The sequence below is a fragment of the Tursiops truncatus genome, chromosome 3 (genome assembly GCF_011762595.2).
Source record: "Tursiops truncatus isolate mTurTru1 chromosome 3, mTurTru1.mat.Y, whole genome shotgun sequence".
Classification (NCBI taxonomy): domain Eukaryota; kingdom Metazoa; phylum Chordata; class Mammalia; order Artiodactyla; family Delphinidae; genus Tursiops; species Tursiops truncatus.
Genome location: NC_047036.1, coordinates 41,287,901 through 41,305,700, shown reverse-complemented (window position 1 = coordinate 41,305,700; position 17,800 = coordinate 41,287,901). Strand labels below are relative to the sequence as shown.

Genomic DNA, 17,800 nt, shown 5'->3' with positions numbered 1-17,800 from the left:
CAATGTACAAAATTATCTGTAAATAATTTTATAATTTATTATTTATAAATTGCAATGCAATATGTTCTATATTTGCTTTTATTCAATTTTTTAATAATATGTTTTCCTCTTACTGGAACCCGTTGTAACATTGTGCGCTAATTGATTTTCTGATGAATTAGTAAGTTGGCTGACATTTTGGATATCAAGCTTCTATGAGTTGTCATTGTCCTGAACCAGGCGCCGTGCCTTTTTGGAGACCTGTTTGGAGGTCTCGGCTATCAAGAAGTTTATACCTGGGGTAGGATTACCATGATAAACAGTTTAAATTTATTGAATGTTTAATATATGCCAGGAGCTAAGACAGAATAAGTGCTATACTTGATGGTATAAATATGAAAGTTAAAAGAGTGATCATTTCTAATCTGTGGGATCAAAGAAGGCCTCATTCAAATAGGGCCTCATATGATGGGGAGAATCTAAGGAACGGGGTGAGGAGAGTAAGGATAGAAAGCATAGGGTGTATTTGGAGAACAGTTCGTGATCTTACTGGGTTGAGGCCCAAGATATGGAGGTATAGCATGAGTTGTGACCCAAAGCTAGAGACTAGAGAAGCTACTGAGAGAGACCTGTAACATGGAGAGGTGATCCATCAGGGGCTGTGAGGAATGGAGAGTTAGAGGCAGATGTCATTAATCCTATAAAACTGTCAAAGATATTGGGAAATAGAGAGGAAAGGAAAAGAATCAAATATGACTTCTAGCTGGTGACTGAGTGAAATATAAAAAGTGGGAAGAAGGTGACAGACAGTTTTAAGATACAAGATAATGAGCTTAGTTTTGGACATGCTAATTTGAGGTGTTGGCAGGACTTTCAACAGTGATCCAAATGCCAAAAGACAGGCTGACTAAAGAGAGCTTATAGCAAGAGATCTAGATTTGAGATACAACTGAATTGTTGATTTGCATGAGATTGTTGAGGGATGATGAGCAGAGAGGGAGGAGAAGAGTGCTAAGCACCAACTATATTTCATTCATTCTTTCTGCATTTGTTGAATGCCAGTTACATGATTGCCACTGATTTAGGCACTAAGGGTGCGTCAGTGAACGAACTAGACAAATCTCCTTGCCCTTTGGAGCTTACATTCTAGCATCTGCATTAAACAGGGAATCTAAACCAGGCAGTTCTATATAGTATCATATAAGTCAAATGTGAACAATAGATCAAAGGAACCAGAATTAAATAATATAAACCGAAGTCTAAAATCTGAGAGGAGGCCATGGATGTGGTGACCATTAATGACCAATGGTAGACCAGTTTCAGTAGAGCGTTGGGGTAGAAACTAACATGAACCATGAGAGGGTGGTGAGCATGCAGAGGGAATGAGGCACAGACTGTCCATTTTACTCCTTGGGCCCCTGGCTAAGATTGCACATAGATTACTCTTTTAAGAAGGTAACAGAAAGACAGAAACACAGGAAGCAGTGGTGAAGGAGTTTATTTTTGCAAGGAAATGTGCCATGTGAGCATGCTAGTGGACAGAGGTGTAAGGGTGGTGATCAGGAAGAAGGAAACACTGAAGATGTTCAGTAGAGGGCAGGGAGTGCAAGAATAAGTGAAGACTTCTGATTCTGGTCAAGACAGAGTAACTAGAACTGGCTTACCCTCCCACCTGAAATAACCAAAAGGGGGGAACAAAACACAGACAAGATATATAAAACAGTTTTTAAGAAAGTAAATATCAAGCAACAAGGGTTAGTCATCCCTGAGAGATGAGAAACAAATGAGATGAGCCCCACAGTTGCCCCAGCCTACTGCCTCAAGACTGTTCCCAGGCCATGGCACAGCTCCAGTGGGAAGTGAGGTGGAGCTCAGTGGACTCCCTGCATTGAGGGGATTGAGCTGAGAGCTGGAGAGACTAGGGCAGCTAGAGTTCCTAGGACACAGTACTGGAGAGGACAGACTTGTACAGAGAGAGAACCCTAGAGATCTGTAGAGGGTCTCCTTTGAGTATGTGTCATAGTATTCATTGCATGCACATGAGGAAACTACTCAAGGCTAGCAAAAGAACCATCTGAAAGGGCTAGAGGGAACAGTGCCTGGTGTTCACACAGGACTGAGAGTTACGCCTGTTACCACAAGCCAGATTGGAAAAGTCACAATTCACGAGGTAGTGGGTCGAGTACTAAGGAAGGTTTTGCCTTAGGAATCAGCTCTAAGCTGAGCACTGCCCTAGACGCATGTAGCAAATCATATTAATAAGACAAAAGGCTCAAACAGTTTCCTAGAAACTTTAATACACCCCAGAACAAAGCTGTGTAAGATTTACAGAAAGCAAAATTATCCAGCACTTAAGGTAAAATTCACAATGTCTGACATTTAATCAAAAATTACCAGGCATGCAGAGAGGCAGGAAGACATGATTCATAATGAGAAGAATAACCTGTGAATTGAAACTGACTCATAACTGTCACAAAGATTAGAATTAACAAAGAAGGACATTAAAACTGTTATTATAAAAGTATAGACATGCAAAATATCTAAAAAACCATATACAAATTTTAGTGGTGAGCACTACAATATATGAGATGAAATATATACCAGATAGGATTAATGACAGATTAGACATTGCAGAAAAAAGATTAATGACCTTGACGGGCATTAGCATTCGGGACTACTCACAGTAGAGAGAGAGGAGAAAATGGAAAATGCAAAGAGCAGTAGTGACCTGTGGGACAACTCCAAGTCACCTAATATATGGCAACACCTAACTTTGAATCTATCAAGGTGAGGCGGTGGAGAAAGGGACAGAAAAAAATATTTGAAGAAATGATGGCTGAAATGTTTTCAAACTTGAAGATAAACAACAAATCCAAGAAGCTCATTGAACCCCAAGCACAAGAGATATGAACAAAACTACACCAAGTTACATCCTAATAAAATTACTAAAGCCAGTGATAAGAGTGTGATGGTTAATTTTATGTGTCAACTTGGCTGGGCCACAGTTCTCAGGTATGTCGTCAAACATTGTTCTGAATATTTCTGTGAATGCGTTTTTATATGAGATTAAGATATAAATCCGCAGCCTTTGAGTAAATTTCTTTATATAATGTGGTTGGGCCTCATCTAACCAGTTGAAGGATTGAATAGAACAAAAGACTGACTTCCCCAGAGCAAGAAGGAAATCTGCACTGGGTGGCCTTGGGACTTGAACTGGAGCATCGGCTCTTTCCTGGGTCTCCAGTCTACTGACCTACCCTGCAGATTTTGGACTTGCCAGCCTCCATAGTATTATGAATCAATTCCTTGAAACATTTTTCTGTGTATACACACATCCTATTGGTTCTGTTTCTCTGGAGAATGCCGAGTAATACAAAAAGGAAATCTTAAAAACAGAGAAAAGATGTTACACAGAAACAAAGATAAGAGTGACATCAGATTTCTCACTGCAAACGATGCAAGGGAGAAGGCAATGGAGCACACCTTTAAAGTACTGAAGGGAAAAATAATTATCAGCCTATATCCAACAGAAGTATCTTTCAAAAAGAAACTCAAAATAAAGCCTTTTTCAGACATTAAAAAAGTGAAAGAATTTATTGCTAGCAGGCCAAAGTTATAAGAAAATGCTAAAGGAAGTTTTTCAGGCGGGAGAAAAATGATTACAGATGGAAATCTGGATCTATACAAAGCAAAGTAACAGAATGGTGACTACATGGATAATTATATAAGATTTAGTTCTTATTTAAATCTCTTTATAACTGTTTAAATAAAAACAGTATGTTGTGGAGTTTATAACATGTAAAAGTAAAATGCATGAGAACAATAGAATAAAAGTCATAGAGGAAAAAGGGAAATATACTATTGTTGGGTTCTTATATGTGAAGTAGTTTAATAACACTTGAAGGTAGACTATGATAAGTTAAAGATACACTATAAACCCTAAAGCAACCACTAAAATAACAAAAGAAAGTGTGAGAGCCAATAAGGCAACAAATAAGATAAGATGGAACTATAAAAAATAATTAATCAGAAAGAAGGCAGGAAAAAAGGGAACAAGAATATATGGGACAAGTAGAAAACAAGTAGCAAGGTGTTAGCACTCAAACCTGACCATCAGTCATCAAATTAAATGCAAATGGTCTAGACTCCTCAATTAAGAGACTGAGAATATGATTAGATTAAAAAAACAAGACCCAACTATATGCTGACTTTAAATATAAAGACACAAATAGATTAAAAGTAAGAAGATGGAAAAAGATACGTTATGCCGATAGGCATAAGAAAGAGTCAAAAGAAAGTTGGAGCGGCTATATTAATATCAGACAAGGTAGACTTTGGAGCAAAGAACAATACTGGGGATAAAGAAGTTCATTTCATAATGATGAAAGAGTCTTTGAATCAGAGGACATAACAATGCTAAACATTTATGTATGTAATAACTTCAAAACTACACATAGCAAAAACTGACAAAACCCACAATTGTAGTCAGAGATTTCAGTACTCTCAATTATTGATAGAACACGTAGGAAGAAAATAGAGGTAGTAGACTTGAACAACACTATCAGCCACCTGGACCTGATTAACATGTATACAACCCTCTACACAACAGCAGCAGAGAACCTTCTCAAGTGCATTTGTAACATTTACCAAATAAGACCATATTTGAGGACATAAAACAAGTTTCAATAAATTTAAAAGTATTCAAACTACAGACCACATGGAATTGAATTAGAAATCAAGACGATCTCTGGAAAAGTCCCCAAATATTTGGAAACTAAAGTACTTCTAAATAACCCATGGATCAAATAAGAAATCAAAAGAGAAATTGTAAAGTATTTTATACTGAATGAAAATACAACACATCAGAATTTGTGGGATGTCTCTAAAGCAGGACTGTGGGGGAAATTCATAGCTCTGAACCCCTGGATTAGGAAAGAAGGCCCTCAAATCAGTGACCTCAACCTCCACCTTAAGGAACTAAAAGAGACGGACAGGTCAAACCCAAAGTAAGCAAAAGAAAGGAAATAATAAGGATCAAAGTGGAAATCAGTGGAATAGAAAAACAGTAGAGAAAACTCATTAGATCAAAAGCTGCTTCTTCGAGAAGATCAATAAAGCTTAAGAAACTCTAGCCAAACTGATCAGGGAAAAAAAAATCAAAGATGACACTAATTTATATTATCAGGAATGAGAGAGATTACATCAATATAGAGTCTATAGATATTAAAAGTATAATAGAATATTATGAACAACTTCATACCAGTAAATTTGACAACTTAAATGGATGAATTACTTGAAAGACAAGTTATCAAAGCTCATTCAAGAAGAAATAGAAAGCCCAGATCTATAGTTATTAAAGAAATTGAAATTATAGTTTTTTAAGAAAAAGAACTTGAAGTTTAGTTGGCTTCACTGGTGAGTTCTATCAAACATCTGAAGTAATAATGCCACTGCTACACAATATCTTTCAGAAAATTGAAGGAGGAGGGAAGACTTTCCAACTCCTTCTATAAGACCAGCAAGTTTAATGTCAAAACCAGATAAAGACATTGCAAAAAAACTACATACCATATCCCTCATGAACATAGATACCAAAAATATAAACAAAAATCTTGCAAATCAAATCTTAAAGTAGTATATTTTTAATAGGATAATGTGTCATGACCAAATAACATTTATCCCAGGAATACAGGGTTGGTTTCATGTTCAAAAATCAGTAAATTTAATTTACAATATTAATAAGCTAAGAAAAGAAAACCATGTGATCATCTCAAGAGATGCAAACAAAAAAACAAAAAACATTGATTTCTGATAAAAACTCACCAAAATAGGAACAGAGGGAATTTCCTCAACTGTTAAAGGTCATGTATGAAAACCCTATAGCTGTTGTCATACTTAATGATGAAATACAGAATTTATTCCTGGTCTGATTAGGAATAAGACATGGATGTTTGTTCTCACCGCTTCTGTTCAACATTGTAGTAAAGATTCTGGCCAGTGCATTGGACGAGAAAAAGAAATAAAAGTTTTCCAGGAATAAGTAAAACTTTCTTGGTTTGCTGATGACAGGATCATCTATGTAGAAAATTTGATGGGATCTACAACTTTATACCAACAAATTAGTGATGGCTAATGTGAATTTAGATCTGATAGTTTTGGAGATCTGAAAATTTGGAGGATAGCTTTGATCATTAGTTTGGAGAATGTTGTCTATAAGAGTAGAAGCAGATAGAGTGGTGGACAAATGTGTTGAATTCATTCAGATAGATAAGCAAATGCCCTGAAAGTTGGTAGATGGAAATGCAAAGGTCGACACAGAAACAGATGTCACAACTTTAGCTGGGAAGTTATTAAGAGGTGAGTATGGTAAAGCGGTAAAAGCATTATAAGGAAGCAAAGCTTGTCCTGGCTGGCCCTGATGAGGGAAGGAAAAGCTCTGTTTGCTAGTATAAGAAGGAAGGAAAAGCGGGTAAGAAAATGTTGGCGGCTAGAGAAGACTTTTCTTAACAAAGGTGAGGTTCCCTGTGATTCATTGAGAGGGCTTTGCAAGGATAAAGGCAGGGCAGAGTTGGGCATGAGGTGCAAAGAGAAGAGAAGGGGTAGATGCTTGTTGGTTGAGTCCGTATGATTATTGTAGCTAATGAAGGTGGGCAAGAGGTTGGAGAAACTAATTAGTGGTGACAGAGGAGGGGTGGAGGCAGAGGAGAACCAAGCAGGCTGATTTTAGTTATCAGTGGACCCACAAAACCCAGTCCTCACCAGAGTTCCAGACGGACATTGCCAGCCTGTTCAAACTCAACTGCCGGCTCCTTTTTGTTGTGTATGTATGCAGCTGAAGAAGAACAAAGGAGGTAAAAGGAAGGTCCTAAAATAAATGACAAAACCCAATGGCAAGAAAAGGTAACTAGAAGAAATGAGGAGGTCAGAAAGCCACATGTGCATGTGAACATTCAATGTGAGGACGGGAGAATAGCTGAAGGAGGTCCTACGGAGAATAATGTACAAAGTGAACGAGCAAGGGAGCTAACTACATAAAAGTTTAGAAGGACTGGAAAGCTAAGATTAAGATGACAAATGTAAGTAAGAGCAATGCTGTTGAGAAGTATTTCTATCAGATATTACAGATAAGAGTTTATGACAGTCCCATTTAGAGAATTCAGTCACGTTCACAAGTAGTGTCTAGAATCTAATTGATTAATTAAGCTAAGTCCACAAAGGTATTCAGGAAAAGAATTAATGGGAAACAAATAAATGGAAAGGTTTGGCTTTACAAGAAGTTCAACTTTACTAGAAAATAAATAAGAAAATGTTAATTTTATACCTAAATTTACCAAAACGTGTGTTGACCGTTTTTTTTTTGAAAGAAGTTATTCATATAAATTAAAGGTTACCAAAATATTTACATCCCTTGGCCTAATAAGCGTGTCACTAAGAATTTCCATTAAGTGTGTAATTTCAAAGAAACTGTATGAACAAACTGATTCCTTGCAACATTTTGTATAACTAAAACTTTAAAGTAATTTAAATGTCCTATATTAAAGGAATTTGTTAATTAACTCGTGGTACATCAGTTGAAATGATCATATATTGGAAAACACGATCTTCTGTCAAGGAAAATTAAATTTACATTCATTTTGAAAATTAAACCTTGCAAAACTATGCTTTTGAATCAAAAATGGGAAAAAAAACGTAAAAAGTAACTATGGGCTTTGTTGGTATGGTCGAATTATGTGTGAAATTTTATTCTCTTAAATTATTTCTCTATTTTATAATGTTTTGATAATATAAAGCCAATTAAAAATGAAATATTTGTTGGAAGAGTTTGGAACAGTTGAAAAGATACACTGAGAATTAGTTCCTTAAAATGAAAACATGACACACAAGGGTATGTCTATCCATTTCAGCAAGGCAAGAATGTCAGCCTTTTCTTCAGAAGTAAAGGGAATACAGACTTTATTGGATTGTTAACTTCAGCAGTCTTTTACTTTGACATAATTTTAAAAAGATACTTAAATTGTCAAAACTCAAAGGGCCAAGAAGTCCTGAAAAGAGCAGGTCTTGCTGATAGAGGAAAAAAATTGAGTAGCTTACACATTGGTCTAGAAACAAAAGTGAACTTTGTCCAGAGTGAATTCCTTGACTGTATATGCCTAAAGAATTTGTTGATAAAAGGGATTGTTAACCTGTAGATTACACAATATTCGCTTTTTTTTCTTTTTAAAACAGAGGAATGGAGTCTAAAGGTTTAGGATAATATATTGTTGTAACATAGAGAACAATCTAGAGAAAATTGAACACTTGGAATTGAAAAAGGTTGAAAAATCTCTTCTAGGGATATATATTACCATGTTTGAAAATTTGTCAAGTGATATGTCAGTCAGTTAAAATAGAAAACAATTATGGTAATTTGAAAGAAATACAGAAAAGTTTATGAAAATTTGAATCAGACATTTTAATAACTTTAGTATTAGCTGCATACACGTTAAGAAGAAATAAGTTAGAAAGTCGAATTTGGTATCTGCTAAAGAATTGTGTTTTATAAATGCTGGTAGATTAAATTTCCTTTTATGATGTTGAAATGATATTTAGAAGAATTTCGCTGGACCATTGTCCAAACATCACAAAACTAACGCATAAATCATGTCCTTGGTCCAAGTCAAGGCCACCAGATCTGTGGAATGTCTTTCCCTTTAGCAGTTCTTAGAGTGACCCAGGAATGTCAGAAGCACACACCGAGTACCTGTGTACATGTGTGCAGGCTTGTGTATGTGTTGCAGGGGAAGGGGGGAGGTTGGTCTGTAGGTCCAAGCGAAATAGTCCTGTGTTCCACACAATGAATAAAAATAGACTAACCTCCCTCTGAAACCTAATTTTGTTACGATTCCAGTAATGCTTTCCCCGCATAAAAAATTTCAAATCCATCTCCCTTGTATCACAGGCTTTTTTGGATTTAAGGACTAAAAGACAAAAGCTGAAAGTCTATGCAAACAATTATTTCCCCAAAGAGTTGCTAAGTCATATATTTATTAAAATTTGTGGGGTTAAATCTTAGGGGAGGTTTCAGTCTTACTAATGTAGCTTAAATAGGCCAGGAAAAAATGACTACGTAACTTAGGCTTCAGCCATCAAATTGTTTGAATGGAGTCGGGAGACCTACCCCTGAGGCCTTCAGCCAAATACTGGAGGCCATTGATGGTTGACTCAGTTGTTACTGTTATTTCCTTCTCCTTGTTTAATATAAATAATGGAATCCTAACATTAGAGGAAACTTTAAAAAGCTAATCTAGTCCACTCGTTTTGCAGATGAGGGATTCAAAGTCAAGAAAAAGTAGCTGGATAAAAAGAAACGAAATTGAGCTGTTTGTAATGAGGTGGATAGACCTAGAGTCTGTCATACAGAGTGAAGTAAGTCAGAAAGAGAAAGACAAATACCGTATGCTAACACATATATATGGAATTTAAGAAAAAAAAATGTCATGAAGAACCTAGGGGTAAGACAAGAATAAAGACACAGACCTACTAGAGAATGGACTTGAGGATATGGGGAGGGGGAAGGGTAAGCTGCGACAAAGCGAGAGAGAGGCATGGACATATATACACTACCAAACGTAAGGTAGATAGCTAGTGGGAAGCAGCCGCATAGCACAGGGAGATCAGCTCGGTGCTTTGTGACCACCTAGAGGGGTGGGAGGGAGATGCAAGAGGGAAGACATATGGGAACATATGTATATGTCTAACTGATTCACTTTGTTATAAAGCAGAAACTAGCACACCGTTGTAAAGCAATTGTACTCCAATAAAGATGTAAAAACATAAAAAATAAATAAAAAAAAGAAAAAAGTGCCTGGTGAGTCTAAGAGCTGTGACAGGGTTTTAGGACAGTGCTCTTGTTCCATCAGCTCACTGACTTCCTGAGAAGAGCGTCGGAGGATGCTTATTTTTTCGAAGGAGGAACAGAGCGAGCACACTGTCATGGCTGAGTCAGTTGGACATTTTCCCTCCCCTCCTGAGTTCCTGGTTTTATTAATAACGTCTTTAAAAAAGTACTCTCTAAACTCATACTATTATTTTTACTCCATTAATAAGGAAATGTAGTATAGACCTGAGAACACAAGAATCAAAATAGATTCCTTGTGTTGGATTATTTATAAATACGAGGGAAAATAATTAGTGGGATTATTAGGTATGTGTGTATTTTTTCCAGTCAGCTCCACCGTTATTTAGGTTCAAAATTGGAAATTTTGAATCCATCATCTTGTTGGTATGTGGAAGAGGTGCTATAGTGTGGAGCTCTGGTGGACTCAGGTGATGAGACCTGAGTTCAGGTTTTAAATACAGCATTTAGTACTTTTGGCTAGGCACTTAACCCTTCTAGACTTCACTTGCTTCCTGGAACAGTGGTTAGTTCATTAAGTTAAGGATGGTCGTAACAGCTAAAATACAGTCGTCGCTTGGTATATGAGGGGGACTGGTGACCACCTTCCCCTGCAACGGATACCAAAATTTGAGGATGCTCAAGTCCTTTATGTAAAAATACAGTATTTGCATGTAACCTACACACATCCTCCCATATGCTTCAAATCATCTCTAGATTACCAATAATACCTAATACAATGTAAATACAATGTAAATGGCCTGGGCACAGCAAATTCAAGTTTTGCTTCTTGGAATTTTCTGGAAATTTTTTTCCCAAATATTTTTGGTCTGTTTGGTTGAATATGTGGATGCAGAACCCTCGGATATGGAGGGCTGACTAAATATAAACCCTTAGCACAGATCTTTAAACCAATATTGAGATCCTATTATGACCAAGCACTGGCATACAAGATACACTGTACACTGTATCTCTATTACGAATCCTTGCAGTCTAGCTGGGGGACAAACATAAAACAAGTAAATAAACTGATATGTAATTAGAACCGTGAAAGTCATGTAGGAGAAATGCTGAGTGCCCCAAGCACACAGATCCAAAAAAACCAACCTATTTCAGGAACACCAGAGAAGGCCTGCCTGACAAAGTGAAGTTCTGATACCACCTGAAGGGTAAAGAGTTTGCCAGAAGGGCAAAGTATACACACTTTTGGAGCAGTAGGTGCAAAGGCCCTGAGATGGAAGGAACATGGCTTGTTTTAGGAACTGAAGAATATAAATGAGGGGGAGATGGTACCAAATAAGCCTAGGGAAGGAAAGGGGAACCAGATCAGGTAGGGCCTTGTTAGGTGTTTCAAACTATACCTTGAGTAGTGAGAAGGTATTAGACCCTTTTAAGTAGGGGAATGATGTAAACAGAAGTGCATTTCAGGAAATCACTTCTGCCAATGTGTGGGGATGACTGAGGAGGCCAATAATAGATGCAGAGTTTAGTTAGGAGGCTCACCACGTGGTGATGGTGGTGGCTTGACGAGAGTTGTGCTGTGAGGATGAAGAGAAGTAGGCTTTTTTTTTTTTTTTTTGAGGTACGCGGGCCTCTCATGGTTGTGGCCTCTCCCGTTGTGGAGCACAGGCTCCGGACGCACAGGCTCAGCGGCCATGGCTCACGGGCCCAGCCGTTCCGCGGCATGTGGGATCTTCCCGGACCGGGGCACGAACCCGTGTCCCCTGCATCGGCAGACAGACTCTCAACCACTGCGCCACCAGGGACGCCCTCAGAAGTAGGCATTTTTGAGAACTATTTAGCAGGTGAAATTTAAAGGCTTTGGGGATTGGTTGATTGACTGATTGAGAGGAAAAGAAGTGTTAAGGAGGACCACAAATATTTAGTCTATAGAAGTCCTCAATAAATGTTTTGATTGCTTCTTCAGCAACTCTTATTTTTACCACTGCTTTCATAATATATCTGAACTTGAGGCCGCACATGATTTTGATTGGGAGAAAGCATTCAGTGATTATTTGATGACCATTAGTATTCTGAATTTTTAGTTTTATTTATTTAAAAACAAAACACTTTATAGCACTGATTACCTTCTGTTTTCATTTACAGCTGAGGAAACTGAGGCACAGAGGAATTAAGTAACTTGCTCAGAGTCAGACAGTTAATAATGGTAGAGCAGAATTTGAACCCAGACATTCTTACTGTAGAGCCCATGCAATCCAGTGATTTTCATTCCTCAAAGCAACCCTTTGAGAAAGGTATTTTGATGGATTGACCTTTGTAACCCTACTAAATATTAATTTCCCTTCTTGACCTCATCCAACTCAGTGTAAAGGAATAAAATACAATTGATCTGATGGTTGCCCTTCTTGATTGCCCTTCTGGTGAACTGAAAATGTGTCTTTACATTTTAAGTCTTTTTAATCCTTGCAAACAGAATGACTAAAATAGAAAAATATTGTTTCTCTTCCATAAATAGTACATTCTCTTATTTTCTGGACTGATTATCTAGGCTTCATCCTCTGAACATTAATTACCACAGCTATATTGTAAAAATAATACAAAGACAGCAAAGTGGAAGACTGCATATACCTTTGCAGTATAACTCTAGCCACATATGTTCTGTGTGAAGAGAAAACATTTATGAGTATTCTGCAGGAACATTTATATGCCTATAAATAACATTGCTAGGTTACTTTGCTTAGAGTGAACATTGGACGACATTTTTGTAGTCAATTTATTATGAAGTCTGTGTAAGGATTCAAAATTCAAAACCTGCCTGTTGGATCAATAAATTTCAAAAGTTGTATTTTGCATATGGGTGTGGTAATTTCCAGAAGGATATTTCTTCCCTCTGGGTGCCTGCATATTGTCAGCTTTTAAGAATCAAAACAGATGAAATATTGCTGATGTGCTCCATAACTATTTCTTTTTCAAAGTTGGGGTTTGTCCCATTTCTCTGGAAAATCCATACTTGGGTTGTCCTGAACCTAACCACTAATAGACTGTTTAGCACTTACATAGTGTTTTCGTTTTCAGGATTTCACAATCATTGCCTTTTGATCCATGTAACACCCCTGTGTGGTAGGTAGATACAGTCAAGCATCCAAGTCTCCTGTGGGCGAATTTCATTGCCAGCAGGAGTATTGTGATTGGCGCTGAGTTTCCGTAATTTCCCAGAGGCCAGACACCTGGAGAGGCTTTCCTGCAGACCCAGGTATATGCCGGTATGTCAGCCACATGAAGCTGCCCCCTACTCCTGCTATCTTACTAAGATTCAGTGACTGCACGCACCGTTAATCATAGTGCTACGCCCACTGTGTCAGTCTGTATTAAACCCACATAGGAAGGGTATGTTTTGGAAGGTTCTCAGAGAGCCCAATGAACATTTACGTTCTGGACAACAAACTTCAACAGTTTACACTTCCATCACTCCAACAAAGGTACTTTTCATTCAGTGATAACATTTATGGCTCCAACTAAATACTTCGTAAATGAGCACCAGCATTTCTGTCTTGAGTCTGTAATATATTCAGGCAGGCAGAAGATATGTGTACCTAATGATTAAATCATCAACAGCATGGCATCCACTGAAATAGAACGTCGGCAGTCTTATATTTTGGGCTTATTTGTACCAGGCACTGTGATAAAGATAACACATGCATTATCGCATCCTCATAACAACTTTGTGACATAGATACTATCATTCCCAGTTTACAGACGATGAAAGCCAAGGCTGGTGAGTTGCCCACAGTAATAGAGCTTATTAAAACCTAGTTCTGTCTGACTCCAAAGTCACTTTTTAACCATTACATGATATTCACTGCCTTAAGTAGAAGGTAATATATAAAATCTTAAAGCTCTGGGACAGTATACAACAGAGGAGTGGTAATAATAGGCTGGAGTATAATAAGGCACATTTTAACGTGTTTTGTAATAAAGTAAAGCAAAACCATGTAAAAGAATTGTTCTTATACACATTGTACTTTATATCTTTTTACCTTTCTAGGCACCCATCATAACTTGCTTCAGTGAAAGTATTTGTCTGTTTTCCCTTTCACCCTGTTGATAATTTCTTGAAAAGGAGACCGTGTCTTATTTATCTTGTAATTGTACATATCAAATAATGCTTAAAACCTTAAATTGATTGGGTGCTCGGAAATTACTGAATAAATTAACTATTAAAAATTAGTAGAGCTTTTAACTGAAAAAGAAGTACCTGTATATGCAAAGTATTCAAATGAAACAAAAGAATCTCCCTTCTATTTAAGACCTCCAGAAGAAGACTCTCAGTTCTCCCAAGAGTCATTACATGTTCCAGTTTCTTGTGGATCATTTCAGAAATATTTAGTATATATATTTGTGTGTGTGTCTGTGTATAGGTAAACGCACACTCACATATGTCACACCTGAATTGATTGACTTAGATGATGATAATTAAGTCCTAAATACAGAATTAATCATAGTACTATACTCTGAATATACTTTTATAATAGAAGTCATTTATTACATGCATTATAAAATGCATAAATGGGTAATTACGATTGTACTTTTAAGAAAAATTTATGTATGACTTTAACCATGTCCTTGAAAGAAAACGCTAACATAAATACTATGTAATTCAATATAAGATAGTTATAATTTTGATACCTTAGTCTCTAGGGTTGCTAAGTTATATGTGAGGGAAGATTAACCTTAGGAATTAGATGCAAAGGTCCTGATAGATTTAATATTTTCTTTGAAGTTTCTCTATACTTCCAAGCGTCTTTCTCGCAACTGATAAAATTTACAAAGTGGCATTATGTATTAAAGAATGAGGCAATATTTTGAAGAAAAGGGTTATATTTTGCTATAACATACAACTGTTTTGCAAAATGGTAGAAGATAATACTGGGTTAGCCGTTTGTCTTGGAAATTATGTGTTTCTGGTGTAAATATGAACTATGAAAAATAACTCTTAATCTGCCTAAAAAAGAGCATTTGAGCATTTTATACATTTTTAAAACTTCAGTTGCTAATTCTTTCTTTTCTGTTTTCTAATTGTAGGTTTTAGTATAAAAGCAGTGCCATTCCAGAATGCCATCTTGAATGTAAAAGAACTTGGAGGTATATCATTTAAGATCACTTATATGTCTGGCTCTAGCTTTTACTAAGTTCATATTAATGTGTTACATATAATTAAAACATAATGATGATGTATTATTCTCAGAGGTGGTTCATTTTTACCTTTTCTCTTGATAATACATTTCCTAGAAATATTTCCTTTTCTTTATATATATTTTAAAGGTAGTTGAAGAGTTCTAAGTAACATAAACTTTGTTTTGTGTGGATTAAAGCACTACACTACTAATGCCATTTCATACACTGTACTCTTTGGTTTTACTTAGCTAATGAAACTTATTCTTCAATGAACAAAATGAAGAGAGTTTTAATATAATCATAAAAAATAAGCTATGTGTTATGCAGGGCAAAGAACTGTATTTTAGCGTAGTTTGTATTCATACTGCAGGTTTTATTGTATTAGATCTTTTTAGAATGTATTTGTTCCGATAATAAATCTTTGCCAATAGGTTCTTTGCTGGTCAAGCACATTTATTGGCTAGGCTGCACCCCAAACTATACATCACTCAGTCTTTCATTACACTCTCTGTCTGGGGTTTTTTTTTGGTTGTGTTTTATGTCAGTCAGGGTCTTAACCCATGTAAATAGGTTAACAAAGAAATCAGTCAATTCAGTGAACCTACTAAATTCTCTAATGCCACAGGAAAATGGTAAGTGCTCTGGAGTTCAGTATAATATTGGTGAGTTTAATGACTTAGAAGAAAGTTCTCTTCCATCTCTTTAATCACTTTGTGATATTGACCTTACCCTGGTTTTTTTTTTAAGCTCATTCTGTGACCTATTTTTAGATTGATGAAATTGACACAAACCTTATGCCATCACAATAGTGTTTGATGCCTTCTTATTTTTATCTAATGATATATTGGCTGATCTTTTCAGGTGTGTGTTTTAAAGAGCTATATCCAGAACAGGTATACTTCTGTCAGTCTGTTTTATAGCTACCTTTGACTTTTACAGCATTAATATTTAAAATGAACCATGGTTGATAAATTCTGGTTTTTCTTTGATGTTGGTTTTGTCATTTTAACTGCAAAAATTATAAAACATGAATGTTCTTGTAATAGAATAATTTTTCTATGCAAAAATTTTATGACTCTTCTTTTAGATTGAATATTTTAATATTACTTTGTGGCTTCAGAGGACATAGTGTAAACATCCATGGAATCAAAATGAATGGTTTGAGAATTCTATTCTTTTTGAATATGGTTGATACTTAGTAAATGTATTATTACTAGGCTAGATGCAAAGTTTTTATTGAGTACCCTCCAGGTATACAAAACTGTTGATTAATTGATAAGGTGTTTATTATTGCCGTTTAGTTGGATGATATAAATAATGGATGTATCTGGACAATTTTTAAAAAGCGAACACATCAAGGAATTTATTATAATCTTGACTCTGTGCCATTGAAAATCAGTACAATTCAAAAGATCAAATTAGAGGACGGGGTGTATAAGGTGGGAATCTGTCTGTTCCCAAGGTTTAATTTTGCTGAAAGAACTGTGTGTACCCTGGCAATTGTTGAAATGGACATTACAATGGAGTGGATACCATAGAGTTTGGTGGAAACGCTTTAGTTTGTGCCTCTTCTGTGATGTAATAGTTGAGAGATGTAGGTATAAGATAGAGCTTCAGGGACTGGGACCTATACATTAGTTTCAGGCTAGTGATGTGTGGTGTTTGGCGGGTGGTAATGAAGAGCAAATTCCTAGCTTAAGCACAGATTCTTCTTCCCCTGAACTTTACTAGCTGTTTTCAGTTGAGAGACTGTCTCAAGGAGAAGGTGATTTTCTGAGTAGAATCTAATTGTGTATCCTGTATTGTGTGCTCAGAGGCAAGCAGTGGAGGGAGTTCAATCCTTGACTTTTTACTCACTAATTCCTTTATCCAACAAATATTTTTTGAGGACCTACTCTGCATGGGGTAGGACTGGGCCCTAGGTCATGTCTCACCCAAGAATGCATGAAAAGTAGACTAACACACAGAGAGTATAGCTTTCCTGGGATTTAGAGTAAATCTTACATACCAAGAGGCTCATCCCAATATAAGATATGTGGCATTTAGGGAGAATTATGACCTCCTAAAATCAGATTGTTTGAGAGGAGGTTGCTTGACCCAAGAATTTCTAAGTTCAAGAGGAAAGAGCTGAGAATTTTAAGATCAGGGTGTGAAGATGTGAAACAGCTATTTACCAGTAGAGAGTTAACTCAGAAGACAGGTTAATCAGAGTTCAATCAGGTTGTCAATCCAGGGGAAAACTATGAAATCGAGGGAGAAACTCAAGAAGATAGGTATAAAGGTAGGCAGATACTAAGAGCCCGAACTGTGCTGAAGTGCAGAATGCTCAGAAAGTTCTGCTTATCCTAGGGTTCATTCCCAAGATCGGCACGGCCCCTGTTCCTCCCTTCAAATTCCTTCTTCTACCCTTTCCAGATGGTTCCAAGACTTTCCATCACCCCCTTATCAACCTTAAGTTACATTTCTCACTTTTTAAAAATAGGAAGAGGCATGAACTTCTGTTCCTTATCTAGTAAGAAGAAATGGTTTAGAATGAAATAACAATGACTAATGGAGTTAAATTAAAAGCAAGTCATTTTGGGTAGATCTTAATAACAAACTGTGTTTGCACACACACTGATAGATGGTTGTGTGTTTGTATATATGTACTACATAATTTGTGTTATGTATATATAGAAATAATTCTATGTTCTTATCAAATTTCTCTTCTATGAGGGTATTTCTTGTATCTTCCTCTTAAAATTTCCTATAAATCTTGGGCTTCCCTAGTGGCACAGTGGTTGAGAATCCGCCTGCCGATACAGGGGACAC

General features: G+C 36.5%; 1 protein-coding gene across 9 annotated transcripts in view; it reads left to right on the top strand.

The window, feature by feature from the left end:
• The window catches only part of ARL15 (ARF like GTPase 15), a 409,746-nt gene that overhangs the window by 138,084 nt on the left and 253,862 nt on the right, over positions 1-17,800 (top strand). For all 9 annotated transcript variants that reach the window (XR_012330672.1, XM_073802108.1, XM_073802107.1 and 6 more), the window contains one exon: positions 14,897-14,956. Coding sequence is in view for 8 of the 9 variants with exons in the window: in XM_073802108.1 (XP_073658209.1) it covers positions 14,897-14,956 (60 nt within the window). In the remaining variant the exon portion in view is untranslated. The remainder of the gene's footprint in view (positions 1-14,896; positions 14,957-17,800) is intronic.